General features: G+C 40.0%; 2 protein-coding genes across 3 annotated transcripts; one reads left to right on the top strand and one right to left on the bottom strand.

The window, feature by feature from the left end:
* The first annotated feature begins 1,136 nt into the window (after nucleotides 1–1,136).
* On the top strand, nucleotides 1,137–8,268 carry gzf1 (GDNF-inducible zinc finger protein 1). Of its 2 annotated transcripts, XM_034162655.1 has the most exons (9): nucleotides 1,167–1,208; nucleotides 1,957–2,084; nucleotides 2,215–3,182; nucleotides 3,684–3,867; nucleotides 3,995–4,164; nucleotides 5,154–5,248; nucleotides 5,342–5,509; nucleotides 5,615–5,772; nucleotides 5,864–8,268. In XM_034162655.1, exons 3-9 carry the CDS (start codon nucleotides 2,227–2,229, stop codon nucleotides 6,593–6,595), a joined length of 2,463 nt encoding a protein of 820 aa, XP_034018546.1. In that variant the 5' UTR covers nucleotides 1,167–1,208; nucleotides 1,957–2,084; nucleotides 2,215–2,226; the 3' UTR covers nucleotides 6,596–8,268. The 2 variants fall into 2 exon arrangements, with proteins under 2 accessions (XP_034018545.1, XP_034018546.1); XM_034162654.1 differs by lacking the exon at nucleotides 1,957–2,084 and having other exon boundaries at nucleotides 1,137–1,208.
* A 505-nt stretch (nucleotides 8,269–8,773) lies between these two features.
* On the bottom strand, nucleotides 8,774–14,824 carry napbb (N-ethylmaleimide-sensitive factor attachment protein, beta b). The gene is made up of 11 exons (XM_034162659.1): nucleotides 14,618–14,824; nucleotides 13,231–13,310; nucleotides 12,922–13,038; nucleotides 11,323–11,369; nucleotides 10,976–11,053; nucleotides 10,821–10,876; nucleotides 10,030–10,114; nucleotides 9,835–9,939; nucleotides 9,690–9,758; nucleotides 9,538–9,588; nucleotides 8,774–8,880 (listed from the first exon to the last, which is right to left on the bottom strand). Exons 1-11 carry the CDS (start codon nucleotides 14,716–14,718, stop codon nucleotides 8,779–8,781), a joined length of 891 nt encoding a protein of 296 aa, XP_034018550.1. The 5' UTR covers nucleotides 14,719–14,824; the 3' UTR covers nucleotides 8,774–8,778.
* Between the last annotated feature and the right edge of the window lie 622 nt (nucleotides 14,825–15,446).

Below are 15,446 nucleotides of genomic sequence, written 5' to 3'. Positions count from 1 at the left end.
TTCACCTTTGGAATGACAGCATGCATTCTGCAGCATGATTTTTGCTGGTAAATCATTCAGGATGTTGTGTGCGTGTGTTTTTTATATATATTTTTTTTCATGCAAGTAAGATTGTGTCTTATGCAGCTCGACAAAATATTTTTTTAGGGCGCTGTAATGAGGTGAGAGTTTCAAAGATGAAAAGGCTCAAAATAAAGGTACACGTGCAGGCTTTATTATGTCTGTGTGAAATAGTGCCACCTTGCGGGAATGGTGAAGAATACACACCAAAACAGATTTTAGACTGAAAGGTAAGTTAATCGACATTTTAGAGCCTACATCCGGTGATGTCTCCGACAGGTATAATTAGAAAGTTTTATATACAAACTAAAATGACACTGTGGCCTTATTCTCTTGAGACGTCAGGTGGATATACGCAGACTTAGCTACTATTTTTTAATTCTTTATTTCGGCGTCGTTACATTTTATTTTGATAACTATCACAGGAAGTGTTACTCTGCTGCAGTGTCACAACTTGCACTCAAAACATCCGCTCTTTACTGCCATTCAGCGGCAGCAGTGCGGTACTACAGGGGTTTTCTCGTTTTATTTTGAAAGGTTCATTTAAAACAAAAATAAATTAAAAATATGCTTTTAATTAATAGTGATTTTAAATATGTCTAAATGTTCAAGGGCTTTCAGTTGTGAAATTTCATACTTCTTTTCATTTTCTTTTTAATATTTGGTTTTGAAAATTAAAATTCACAGAAACCATTTGTTCAAAAACATAAAAAATAGGATTGTGGAACTTGTGTGTCTAAGCAAGGCAAAAAAATTACATTTTCTAACTGCTATTAGACTGTTAAATAAATAAAATGACTTTAAAAAAACACCTTTTAAACAGAAATAAAATCTCGGAAATGCTAGTTCATCCACGCTTTAATTGTATACTGGAAAAGTACAACAGATGACAGAAAAGTTAACGTGAAAAGCGCTGTAGTTCTAATGTCGGAGGCGCCGATTTTCCAGGCGTTATGCCCGTTTAGTCAATCCAAACTGATCCGGGAACTCGATTTTTCCCGCGTAAGCGGGGTTTCTCAACGGGGAGTTAAAATATGAAACTGATCTGAAATCAGTCGCTGCAGCACCGGATGTCGGTCCACCACCAACCTTGTTTCCTACCGTCCGCCGCAGAGCTTTTTCGGGGTTGTCGTTGTAGCGAGCTTACGGTAAGAAAACCTGCTCGGTGTTGTGCAGGTGAACACTGAGACCTAGTTTTTATTTTTTGCAGTTTTTATTTTTTTTCCAGCCCAAGTCAGTTAATTAATGTCGGCCCGGCGTGTCGCTCACTGTGTATGTGCTGCTACCATTAGCTTCCAGTGCTAACTGGACACAATGCAGCTTTGTACAGAACACTGATAAAATTTCAAGCTGCTGCACGAATAATTATTATTTAAATAATGTTTTACTGTTGTGTTTGCAGATTGGAAACTTTAGGTTTTTACATAAAATACAAATTTCAGACTATTTCTGGCCCTCTTACCTTTTGTATTTTATTTTTTTAATCTTTTGCTCCCCCCTCTGAATTACAGCTTCGCGTTTTTGTGGATGCGCACATTTTCTCCGTTCTTTGTCACTGTAAATTGTGTTTCGATATTTCACCATAATATTAGTAATTTGACAATATGGTCTGTGTAAACTTGAAATTATTGCTTTTCTGACACTGACAACTATAATCGTCACCAAACTTAACTGAAACAATCGAACACTAGCGTTAAAGGTAAACATGAATAAATAAATTTTTAAAAAGTTGAAGAATGACCGTCACCAATTCAATGCACTGAAATCATTTCTGCATTACTTAAATTTCTCGTTCTTGGACCTGACTATCAAGTAATTCAGAAAACAACTTGTCCCATGAGCAAGCACATTGGTGACAGTGTTTAAAGAAAAGGTGTTTTTTTTTGTTCATTACAGGAAGAAACCTCAGGCAGAACAGACCCAGTAGGGTGACCATCTGCTTCGGCCGCACTCACAAATAAAACAAGAGCAAATGTAAGGTGAAGATGTAAATGCAGTTATAGTCTACAGAAAATTGAATCCCAGTAAGTTTCATGTACCCACTTACAGACATTTATGGATTTTAAAACTACCCATCAGCTCTGCTTCAGTGACTGCACATGTGAATTTGGGAAGTTCAGCCTTACAACTCTCTCATTTTGATTCTCTCATCAGCACCAATGAATTATGGGTATCAAAGCAGTCCAGCTCTCCTCCAGGGACCACCACAAAAACATTCTAGCCTCTCTGCACCAGCTGTGGCTCCAAGAACAGCTGACTGACATCACATTTCAGGTCGACGACCATGGAGAGAAGCAGGAGTTTCGTGCTCACCAGGTGATGCTCGCAGCATCCAGCGGCTACTTCAAGAAGATGCTCCTGTCTGATGAGGCTGCTCCAGACAAATTATTACTTTCACATATACAGTCCAAGGATTTTGCCAAGTTTTTGGATTTTGTCTACACTGGTAAAGTTAAAGTTGCCAGAAATAGGATTGCTGATGTGCAGGCAATGGCACAGTTTTTTGACTGTGTAGATCTTTTGGATGTTTGCAGCCAGGCTATGAGCACTCATGGACTGCAGGAGCCTCCGAAGGCAACGCCTGCAACAAAACATGCAAGAGAAGATGGCATAGATGGCACAGATAAAGCAAAGAAAAGGAAGACCAAAGACAAGGAGCAGCCTGAAGACACATTACACTTTTCACAGAGCTCAGACACAGAGGTCCATTCAAAAGTACAGAAGGGAAAAGTCCCAAAAAGGGTTGAAAAGGGCAAAGGTAGACAGCTGAAAGTGAAGTTGGCCAGCGGTAAAGCCCCGAAGAGGAAATTTCCTGCTAAAAGAGAAAGAAAGGCTTCAAATATCGCTGACCAACACACAGATGAAGACACACAGGAAAACGCAAACAGTGAAGAAATCGCAACTCAACCAGAAAGACGGTCTTCCAAAGGAGAAGAATCTCCTTTGGAAGACCCGGCCCATGATGCGGATGATTGGGATCACGACAACAACATGCAGGATGAATACTCTGACAAGGAAGACGCAGGACAATTCGAGGCTTCAAAAAGAGCTTTTGCCCGATACGTGTGCGATGAGTGCCCGCGGACCTTCCACTATGAGCGAAGCTACTTGAAACACATCAGGTAGGATGTGATGGTTAAATAAATAAAATTAAAATGTCACTTATATGGACTAATGAGGTTAAGGTAGCATGTTTCAACGTTTAACATTTTTACTTGTCCAGTAGAATCAAGGACTTGCCCAGCAGTAGTGAGTAAAACAAACATCAATGGCTCATTACCCACATATATTTTTAATTAAAATATTCAAATTTATTTAATATCAAAAATCTTACTGTCATCTATATTTACATCTGGCCAGTATTGACTATCGTTACTTGTCGTGTCCTGTCCACAGAAATTGTGGTTCGTGGCCTTCAGCTTCTAACAGCTATAAAGTGCTATATGTTATTTGACCTGTAGATGTCACTACTCTCCAAGGAGGTGTTTAAGACGCCAAGTAACTCCCGGATCACTATCCGGAGAAAATAATGAATTTGACCATTTTAAAACTACAGATCTGCAATGTTGTGATTCTGATGTGCTGCGCTAGACAGCAAACAAATAAAATGTTTTCCTGACCAGTATTTACCACGGGGTGAAAACAGACATCATCTATCGCTGTGAGATGTGTGAAAAGACCTTTGCTAACCGCAGCAACCTGAAGATCCACGAAAAGCATGTCCACAGTAATGAGAGGCTTTTTGCCTGTCAAGTTTGTACAAAAACCTTCAAACGTAAGAAGGATGTTACCCGCCACCACCGACAGGTGAGCTTCCATGAAGTAGTTTGCGCTCATCAACTTGTGAAGTATTTGTTCTAAAGAATCACTTTCTCTTGCACGATTTGCTTGCTTTTTAACGTGGCTGTTTTGTCGTGTTCCTGCTGCTGCACAGGTTCATGAACACAGCATGGTGGTGCATATCTGCCCTGAATGTGGAAAAGCTCTCAGCTCGAAAACTGCACTGGTGCTGCACGAAAGAATACATACAGGTGCAAAACCATTTGAGTGCACTGACTGTGGGGCCAGGTTTACCCAGAATTCTGCCCTGAAGCTGCACCACAGGTACTGAGCTTGATAATGGGTGTTCACGTGTTCGTTAAAAGGGGGTTGGAGGCTTTGTGCATATCCATGCAAACACTACTGTCAAGAAAATCCACTTAAAACTTTCTTACAGGTACTGTAAATCTGATGACATGCCATTTTTATCTTAGAAATTAAGTGACAATTTCCAAAACGGACATATTAATCAGTGATGTTAGCATGAACATGATGATGTCTCAATTGCGATTTGAAAAATCTGGATTTACATAATTCACACATCTTTAAGGAAAGGCTACTTTTTGATACAGTATGAAATAAGTAACTTTAAAATAAGTAGTGTCTCTGGATGCAGTTGGATATAGAAGTACCACAAATAAGAGCAATGAAATGCAACGTACGCTTAGAGATGAGAAAATGTTGACAAACTGAATCCGTGTAGAAAAGCTAGCAAGCTACTACTAACATTAATATTGTATTGGTATTGTTTGATAAAAGACCAACGTGAATCACAGCCTGCTGATTTGTACTGAGTTTATCATGTAAACTCAACACTACTTGCAGGTTAGCTTTTATAGCTACAGCTAAGATAGGTAGCATGTTACAAAATTCCACTATTATATTTAACATTACTTGGTAGCAAACTCTTACCTTTTATACTTCGGAAGAACTTCATCCAAGACAATCCCCATTAAGATTTCTTGAACAAACGGACTCCAGGCTACCAACGCCCGCTGGGGATTTTTGCCTCATTGTGGATCCCGAGCTTCATGCCAGTTATTCCTTGTTGGGTTGCTTCCCTGATCGGTTTCTCCATGAAAACCACAGGTTTTTAAATCATGCTACATTTTTAGCAACCAGTGACGCAGTTCACCGTATGAACCTGGGACCACCAACCTTGCTCAAGGAGATAACTTGTTTTCCAATTAGCAGTGGGTGGGCAGGTGACCTCCAGGAACAGGATTGGAGAGACCTTAGCTGATGTCTAAGTTTGTCAATTTATATGCGTGTAGGACTCACACAGGGGAGAAGCCCTTTGCTTGTGACCAATGCGATGCCCGCTTCACCCAGAAGCACATGTTGTCCTATCATAAGCGATCACACACAGGTAAATGTGCAAAATCTCTCTCGGCTAAGACATTTTTTTTTTTAAGTCTGTTTTGCGGCGTTATAATCGGCTTGTGCAAACTGCCATTTCTAGGAGAGAAACCATTCATGTGCGAGGCCTGCGGGAAAAGTTTTGCATCAAAAGAATACCTCCAAAACCACTCCAACATCCACACGGGATCCAAGCCGTACGAGTGCAAGCAATGCGGGCGAGGATTCGCTCAGAGGAACACCCTGCATCAGCATTTAAAAATACACACAGGTAGATAAGATATTGCAACACTTCGCTCTGTTGCTATTCCAGGAATCATACTCCAGCTGCTGTTATCTTCATCTCTGATTAATTTTGGCTCCCCTCTGGCGGCAGGTGAGCGTCCTTACATCTGTAAATTCTGCAATAAGCAGTTCACTCAGATCAACGCCCTCCAGAGGCACCAGCGGATTCACACAGGAGAGAAACCGTACATGTGCGCCCTTTGCAAACGCACCTTTACAGACCTGTCCACACTTCGCAGGCACACGTCGGTGAGCGGTACTCCACTGGCTAACTTTTACGGGAAATGTCGGAGAAATGCTTTAGCCTGCTGTGAAAATAACGAGCTCTTTCTGCCCGCAGATTCATGACAAAGACGCCCCATGGAAGACTTATTTGGTGGTACTGGAGGGGAATGTGGAGGATAAGAAACCCAAAACACCCACTAAGGGGAAGAAATCAAAAGAGGATACTATTGCTGAAAAGAGCGGAGATGGAAGTAACGACGGTGCTAATGCACTCAAGGTTGATGGCATTGTGGCGCCAGCTGAGCCAGTTGCTGTCCCAGCTGACTGGACCAGTCACGGAGCCATTACCCTGCTCAGTCACAGCACCATGGGAGGAGGGATCACACTCATCCAAACAGAGGTGGCACCTGGGACACAGATACAGCCAATCGTAACCACAGATGGCACAGGAACCAGCATCATTTCCTTGGATGGTGCAGCCATCTCTGTCCCCTTTACTCTCCCCGTTACCGTGGCTCATCCCATCCCACTATCCTCTGAAGTTTCCTCCACCTCTCTGTCCATACCTGTTGCCCTTTCGCTTCCCAATTCTGACGACACACTAGCTTCAGCCTCAGAAACACAGACTGTCCCGACTTCATCCGTCCTGGAAGCCGCCGCGTCACAAACTATTTTAGCGCCAGCTTCCGAGACTGGGACTCTAAAACCTAATATTCGGACAGTGATCATCAATCAAGAGATTTGTGGAAAAATCCAAACAGTCACTGAGCCAAGTGATGGACAGCAAAAGACAGAAATGAATGTTGGCATTCCAGAGGATAAGGTCTCAAATCAAGATACTGTGTAGAAAATTAGATGTTGGACATCCAAAATCCAACTACTGTTTTATGAGACATCTCCAGGAAGTGGGTCATCACATATGATCCAACCCCCTGGTGGTAACTTTATAGTAATTGTGTGTAAATATGAATATACTCGTAGGAATGTGGCTTTGCGAGGATAAATTATACACTCACTCACTCATCTTCAACCGCTTATCCGGGACCGGGTCGTGGTAAATTATACACGTGAATATATATTTTACATCTTTGGAGATGATTTATGGGCTTCTTAACATATATTTAGATGCAATCACAGCTGAACTATTGGGCTGAAGTGCCCATTTACAGCAATTTAAGAATGCAGATCCATTTGAAAATAAAAGTGAGTAACCCTTAAAGCTGGTGTTAAATTACATGTAACTGGAGAGGATGGGTTACAGGCCAAGAAAGAAACAAATAGCGTATGGGGCATTTTTGAATATTTTTGTGAAATTGTCAAGAGATAATACAACCCCTGGCAAAAATTATGGAATCACCGTCCTCGGAGGATGTTCATTCAGTTGTTTAATTTTGTAGAAAAAAAGCAGATCACACCCCCCAATATGTGGAAAAATGCCACATCTCACAATATTAAAGAAAATAGCAAACAAAAAAATAAAAATAATGCCATAATTCCTGGATCCGCCCCTTCACCACCAAGATTTATGTTCTTAAAATACAAAATTTGCCATTGAACTCATGGTTGGCTCATAATTTAGCACCATGATATACTGTACAACCCTAAATTACTGATATTTTTTTTCCTTTCACATCTTGAAACAATACAAACTTGAAAGTAATGTACATTTAGATGCATAAATGTAATATTATTAGAACCTAATTTGAAATGTAAAGGTGAAGATCTCCATCAATGAGTCTAACAGGGCCTTAGTTACAATGGTTAAAAAAAAAAGAAGCATTTTTTTAAGGCACATACTCAAAGTACTGTTTCACTTTTGGTACAAGCAGCGTTGGCCACCACATTTGAAACTTGGCATATGAAAGAAACCATCAAGCTCATTTCAAACTATTTGCAACTTCAGTCACACCTGCTCCTAATTTCCATCAACCATCCAACAGATGGCTGCTCTCTCAAGTTTAATGTAAAAAGATTTCTGAAGGAATCACATGTTCAAAGAACGGATGATACTTCCATAACAATGCCGTTTGTTCCTTAAGATTTATTATTGTCCATTCACACAAGCATACAGGTCCCACCCACAGTCCTCCATCATTCCACCTGGAAGAAGCCAGATACGTAGGGTGACAGGTCCTTTTGTAAAAACTTTGGTCTTACTCGCACTTGTGAATGTGCTGACACCAAACTACGCACGACAACATGCTAAGCAACTGGCCGTTCGAAAGTCCAAAACGTAATGCAACACGGAATGAGCGAGTTATGAGGCACAATTCCCCGAAGCTTGCTGCTCGGAGAAAGTCAACTGTGTTGGTGAGTTTCAAAGACATTTTTCACAGGCAAAATAAACTTATAAACTCAACATCAGACACAGAAGTAAGAAACAATAAAAAAAAGAAATCTTTCCTACAAACAGAAAAACTTTCTGATTGGGCATAAATGTTTTAACAGTCTACTACAGTTGCATATCGTTACCCTTCAGCAAGAAAAGCATCTTACTGTTGGTGATACATAGAGCAAAGAAAAAAACCCTCCTACCTCGCCTCTCATTATATATGGCCGAGATGACAATAAATATCTACATGCACGCACTTTCAACCCGAGTACAAACCTGACATTAAATACATAACTCTCTAATAGACTAGTGCAAAAAAAGGAGATGAAAGCCATAGCTAACTGTACAAAACATGCTATGCTTAGTTATAAATATGGTTGATGGCGCAATAATCCCCAGGGACAGATTTCAGCATAGAAAGTATGCAGCAATCCTCTACACAGAGGCAAAGGCAACAGGAAATACATTCTGACCAGATTAAGATATGCTAGTTAGGAAAGCGAAGGCATCCCAGCTGTGTAACGATGAGCAGTGGTGTAATACTGGGGGGGGGGGGGGGGGATCAACAGCGGACAATCCACTCCTGACGCCATACACAGTGAGGCATGTGAAAACGTATGTGTTTGTCCCCGTGTATGAAAGCATGCGTGATGAATTTGTCCTTCCATGCTGTATTTATCCCCCCCACCCGCAGCGTTTCACTTCAGATCCCCTTCGTCACCCTGGATGGTTTTTTTAATGCGCAACAGGAGGGTTGTGTGCCAATGGTCCAAGCGAGAGATCGAGTCGTACTCCTTTACCTGCAGGCAGAGGCAAGAGGCACACAGGAGAACTTTTATTTATTGTTTTTAAATGCATAAATGGCGACCGATATGATTTTTCTTTTTTGCACAGATGTGTACTTGTTTGATTGCTGTTCTGACAACTATCCAATAAACCAATTTTCAGGAAATTTGGTGAAGTTTAAGCTGACCTGGAGAATAATGCTGGAAAAGATCTTTCTTGATAGCGATGCTGCTGAAGGTGGATCACCATCTCTTCGTAACTATATTTGTATGACTTTTAGCAATATAATTTTAAAACGCAGATTTTGATCATACTTGGCAGTTATACTGGGTCTATGGATGGGAAGATTTGATTTTTGTTAAGATCCATCAAGGTGAAAGGTCAAATTTCCAGCCCCATGCCCAAGAATATGGCTAAATTTAAGGAAATGTGTTCAGATATTTAATCATTATTGGACTTGACTGGTTGAAGCTACAGTGTCCTGGATTTAGTGGTGTTAATTAGCATTTTGAGCTATGAATCAATACGAGTGTTAAATGTTTCACAAACACTCCTGGGGAGAAAAACGCATGACTTCAGCCTTTCTGAATAAACAATAGATGCATCAAAGACAGTGAGTTCTGGGACTCTTCCTAAAACTCTAATGCTTTCAACGGGAATACAAGACTTACTGCCTCTGTGAAAGCGTCACTGTTCTGTTCCTCGTGTGCCTCGAGAAGTTTCTGTTAAAAACAAGAAGTAGGCCAGATTGAGAATCTGGACACATGAAGGAGAAGAAAACACAAGAAAAACCCAGGCATCAAATGCATCATCACGGCCATACCTTCAACAGTTTGCATTCTCGAGAGTCTGAAAATGCCGGAAACATCTCCTCATATTTCTCAACAGCAATCTGTGGAGACACGGAATGTTAAAATGTCAGCTCCCTAATCAGAAATCATGTATAAACCACAAAACCAGTAACTCGCCTTCGCGTTCAGCTCATCCACGATGAAGTGACAAAGGGCTGCTTTGAAGAAATACTCTTTGGCGCTGTATTTCAGCAGTGTGTTGTCCATGGTGTTGGCTCCAACCTGGAAACATGCAAACCGTACAAAATGGACTGAAAATGGTAGAATGACCTCGTCAGCATCCACAGAATACAAACAAGTCCAGAAACGTACCTGCTCGTAGATCTCAATCGCCTTCTGGTACTGCTCCAGCTGAGCACAGTAAGCCCCCACCTTCAGCAGACATTTGTTTGCAGAACTATATTAAAATAATAGTAAAGTCACCACACAGCAGAGTCAAACTCTGTAATTTGTTGTTTTTATTTTTAAGGTTAATGAAGTAGTTTAAAGCAATAATATGCTGGGGTTGGAAAAGTCATATACTGTTGAAACATGAAGTTTATCGTTTTAGAAATTTTGCAGGTTAATATACAACCATAATTACAGAAACTGATTTTGATTGCTCTCATTTCACTGTAAAGCCGATTTCCCATTCAGTTGGAAAGTCCACCTTACCGCGACCAGATAGTCACCCAAGGAATGTCTGTCCAAAATTTCAGAAAAATTCTTTGAATAGTTTTTGAGAAAAATCAGGAGATGGCTTTTTTTTTTTTTTTTTTTTTTTTTACCCTTCTGGGGGCCATGCGGGCCTAGACAATGATTCAAGGTCAAAGAAAATGTTTGTGTAGGTTGACACTGATTCAAGGAGTATTTATGAATAATAAATAAATCTGTATTCACTCTATTCTGTAAACTTTACATTTAACCTGCTGAAAATGGAGAAAAATTAAATGGGACACCACCTTTAAATTACACATATTGGCGATAAGACTTAATCTTCATTTTTGTCTTTTGTTGCATCGCTGTGCTTATTTTTCTTAAGCACTTACCATTGTCTGACCTGAAAGTGCTACACAAATAAATATCTAATAAATGCAGTATTTTATGGTGGTATGAAATGATACCTGGTCGACTCTTCTCCTTTGTAGTAGTCTGCCGCCTGTTCATAATGTGCAGTAGCCTTTACAAAAGGACAACCAACAAACAAAAGACACACTGATCATAACTTGTAGCGTTATTTCACTAACTCCACGTAAATTAAACATGCGACTACATGCACCTTTTCAATATCCACCAGCTCGGACTCGTAAACCTCTGCGATGCTGATGTGGTGCTTGGCCGCGATGGTGAACCTTCCCTGGTGGAGGAAGATGAAAAGGAGGATAAGAATCTATCTGCATTTATCAAAAGATATTTTTAAGCTCACTGAAAAGGCATGAGGGCAAACAGCAGCTCTTGCTTTCACACCGAAGTCATAACAGTGTGCTTTTAAATATAAGTTTCACAATAAAACCAGGTGTAGTGCACCGCTACACACCTCGCTGCCATAAAAAAGAATTTTTTCCCCCCCACCACATCTGCTGTTGTGGATCAGAAGAACTGGGACACTTTCTATGATCTTCTTACCATGTCTGTGTAAATATCGATGGCAGCATTTAAGCACTTGATTGCCTCTTTTGGCAGCATAAAGGGAAGAGGAGGGAACAGTTAGACAGTAAAACGGAACCTTTCAATTAACCACAAGTCAGTCTGCAAGTTATTTTTAGAAGTATGAAAAATAAAAGGTCAGTGACGGAAGGTAAATATACCAGAGGACTACAACACCCTTCAATTTTTGTACCTTTCTTTCTATAAAACAAACCAGGTGGTTATATTCAGTGTGTAATCCAGCTAAAGCAAAAAAAAAATGCACCATCTTGCTTAACAAAAGCCTGTAACGTTGGTTTGCATCCACATAATTTTACTGGTATCTACTTGTTCAATAAACTTGTCCTACACTGATTTATATTATTTGACCAGTAGATGTCAGTAGTCTATCACATGAGCTGTTCAATGAGGCTTTAAGTCATAAAGCTTTTGATGAAGTTATTGGCTGGCAGGCTTCACCCTTCAACAAGGCTTCATCTTGCCATAATTACTCCATGTTTTTGTTGTGTCATGTTTGCTAATATGAAACATTAGCAATATTATCCGAGATGCAAAGTTGAGCAGTACAATGGCATTGTCAAAGCAGTCAAGAACCATGTTGAGACAACAAACAAATAGATCACTTTCAAGTATAGGTTTGTGCTTGTCTGATTCAGACTACATAACAGAGCACCACTGTTGTCCCTTTTCTACACATCCTGGACAATCAATTGTTAATACCAAACCCTGCTTACGCAGAGTTATGCAACACAAAGGGCAATGGTACATATTCCAGTCGTGGCATGTTCACTACATTTCATGAAAACTGGCTAACGTCTTCTATTTAGCTCGAGTTTAAATTTCCAAATTCCACCATAAATAGATATAGTTTCTGTTGGAGACCAGACCCAACCTTTTTAGACTTTGACAATTAACACAAGCCAAAACATAACCACCATGAAGGAACTGGCAACAACTCAAGACAGACGGTACAGCTGTACTTTGGAAACTATTAAATGAATCAACTGAGAAAAATAAGAGCATTTTAAGCCCCTGTAAAACCAAGCAGTACATCAGATTTTCCATGAACCACAGTCTTCCCTTGTCCATGTATGCAATACTGAGTGCACCTTGTTTTAAACTCAGTAGATTGTATCTGTTGTATGAATGTGACTAAGTTGCTCCAGATAATCACAGACACCAAATGTTTTGGTCGTAAAATATTCCTCATCAAGGAGTAGCCTCAATTTTCTGAGACTTTTGTGACATTATAAGCCAAGGATGTTAAAGTAATAAAGGAAAAATTCTGGGGCAGATCCAGATTATCACCGAAACATAATCAATTCATCCGTGACCAAAGAGCCAACTTTATAGAAAATATCTGAAGCGTGTCCCCTGCTTGAGATACCACACACAGAAAAAACAGGGACGATCACCCCCCCAGCCCGCTTTGATGGCCATCAGTAGTAGTAAACATCTTGAATGCAAGTTAGTCTTTGGTTAAATACACACAATAAAATGATAAGACGTTCATGCCCCTAGAAGGTGAGACATGCATTGAAGTTACATAGTTTCCAGCAGCACAACAGGCAGTCCTACCGTTCGGATCAGACTTCTTGAATGCATTTCCTGCATCAATGTAACTGGTAGCAGAGTCGTGTTTATTCTGAAGCTGCATATGGAGACGTGCAGCTTTACAAAATGCATTTCCAGCAGCTGTTGACAAAGGAAAGTGGGACATAAGTACAGAAAATTCATATTCAGCTTTCATTTAGGCACATAAGTCAATGGTGTTGCTCGTGGCAACACCAACAAGTGCTCATCTTTGTGATTATTTTGAGGAAAGCAGCGTGTCCAGTACAGCACATAATTGTTCAATTAAAACAGCTGAGTAAGGGATTATCTTACCACTCCAGTTCTTCACCATCTTGAACATATTGGCGGCTCTGCAGTACATATCACATGCCTCCTCCACTTTATGATGTCCTCTAGATAATGAAAGGGGGAGGGGGAACAGGTGAACAAAAACTGAAAAGACGAGTACGCATTAATGAGAATGTGCAAGCTTCTGCCATTCTCAAGAACATTAGGCGTCACAGATTTTGTCACTGCATGATATGAAGTAGACCATTGGGACCTTCCTGATGCAGTTAAACCACTGCAGATGATTACATCCTAGCTGAGTCGGCCTCAGAAGTCTAAATGCTAAGTCTGTCAAAAGGTTTCTGACCAGGGAATTTCAGGCCACAGATGATCTAGCACTTATCCCAGACGAGGCTCCGGGGAAATTATTAGTTTTCTTTAAACTCAAGTCATTCTTTTGCAGTTCAGACATGAAAAATGAGAAGACCACATGCTTAAATTGTGGCATCACATTTTGATATGCGTGCTCCTCTACCAGAGGCCTGGTAGTTTAGACGTTCTGTGCAATATCTCATCTGTTCCAAGGACTGCACTCTTCTGGACAGAGATATGTTATCTTGTGCCTGGGATCTGCTGGAGCCACTCTTCCAATCTGGGGTTATACATCCAAATACCACTCGGCCCACACTGGACTTTATCTTCCACATCTGCTCCAGTTGACCTTTCAGCACCGGGGAAGTCTTCCATACCAGTATACACTTCATTTACATTAACAACTAGGGATGACTTATAAATCGCATATCCTGATCATTGCATCTTGGCGTCAGTATTGAATGGCTTAATTTATAACAACAACAACAAAAAAGAATATCATGATAACATGAAAAGTCATCGACTGCCATCGGCACAAATAATGATCTCTTGCAGAAGAATCATAAATGATTTATTAAAAATTTATAAAGAGGAATTTATACTTCAAAATAATTTCATTCTTCAGGATAAAAACGTTCACCACAGAAGCTGGACCCAAATATTCGAATTTTTTGCTTGAAAAAGTACTTAAATAATAAAGCTGAACACTTGGAGTTTTTGTTAAAAGACACTGTGACCACACAATTTCACACAAAAAGATGAAACATAACAGAAACAAATAATCTGGCTTTATTGAAAGACAAGGTGCAAAAATAAATAAATAAATAAATAAAATGAGCTAGTGAGAAGTCGCTTCCAGGCCAAAGACGGTTCCAGAAGTGCTGTATTTTTGTTTACAATCACGCTAGCGTAAAGGTAAATGTTAGGTATTTTCTCTCGTGTGTTGTTTCATAGCTAAAACGATTTATTTACTATTTTTTTCGGTTATTTTCCCCAGAATTAAGTGTTGCGGCTGCGTGCCAACTTTGCTAGCTTGTTCTTTGGTGCAGTGTTTTCTTACCCTCCAAACATTCCTCCCAAAAAAGAGCCAGAAGACTTGACTTTCTTGTCCGCGTCGGCCATTAACTGAATCGCTTCCTTCTCTTTCCCAGAGTTGTCCATTTTCGTTTGGGAGTCAAAAGATAAAACTTGTCCTCTCTGTGCATAAAATAAAACAAGCCCGCAGAGATTCGCCTGTACACTGAGGATTACAGGCGACGATTTAGCGGAGGCGTGAACCAGCACTACCGAGGCATGCTGGGATTTTGAGTATCTTTACCAGTAAATCGCAGCAGGAATCAGAGTCCACAAAAACTACAATTCCCATCCCCGTCATAAGCTTTAGTTTGTAGAAATTCGTTTGTAATTTGCAATTCAATACCTTTATCATTTTGAAACATTTAGACCAGATTTAGACTACACAAAAATAAAAAATACTTTAATATGACCAGCGATCCCCAAACTTGTAATATCATCATTACGGTGCACACATATAGTGCACGTTTCTTTCATGGACAGCAGATGGCAGTAAAACAACTCAATTGAGTCGGTCAATAAAAATTACTCTAAAATAACTTTTCTAACTTCTTCAACACATCATTAAACCATGTTTTAAACATTTAAGTATGCTAAATGCTCAGTATATAATGTTTTTTCCTGTGTGTGTGCTTATTTTGACATCATTTTAGCAAACACTTAACCTATGAATACAAAGCATAGAGCTGTTCAGGGTTCAGTGCATTTAAAACAGGAAATAGATGGTATGTTGTTGTGCAACAACTATTTTCTATGACATAACCTTTTGAAACTACCTTGATTGTTCCTTTTGTGTATCTTACTCATGAGACTTA

This window comes from Thalassophryne amazonica, chromosome 21 (genome assembly GCF_902500255.1).
Source record: "Thalassophryne amazonica chromosome 21, fThaAma1.1, whole genome shotgun sequence".
NCBI lineage: Eukaryota > Metazoa > Chordata > Actinopteri > Batrachoidiformes > Batrachoididae > Thalassophryne > Thalassophryne amazonica.
The sequence above is the reverse complement of the archived record's forward strand: the minus strand, read 5'-3'. Positions and strand labels throughout refer to the sequence as shown.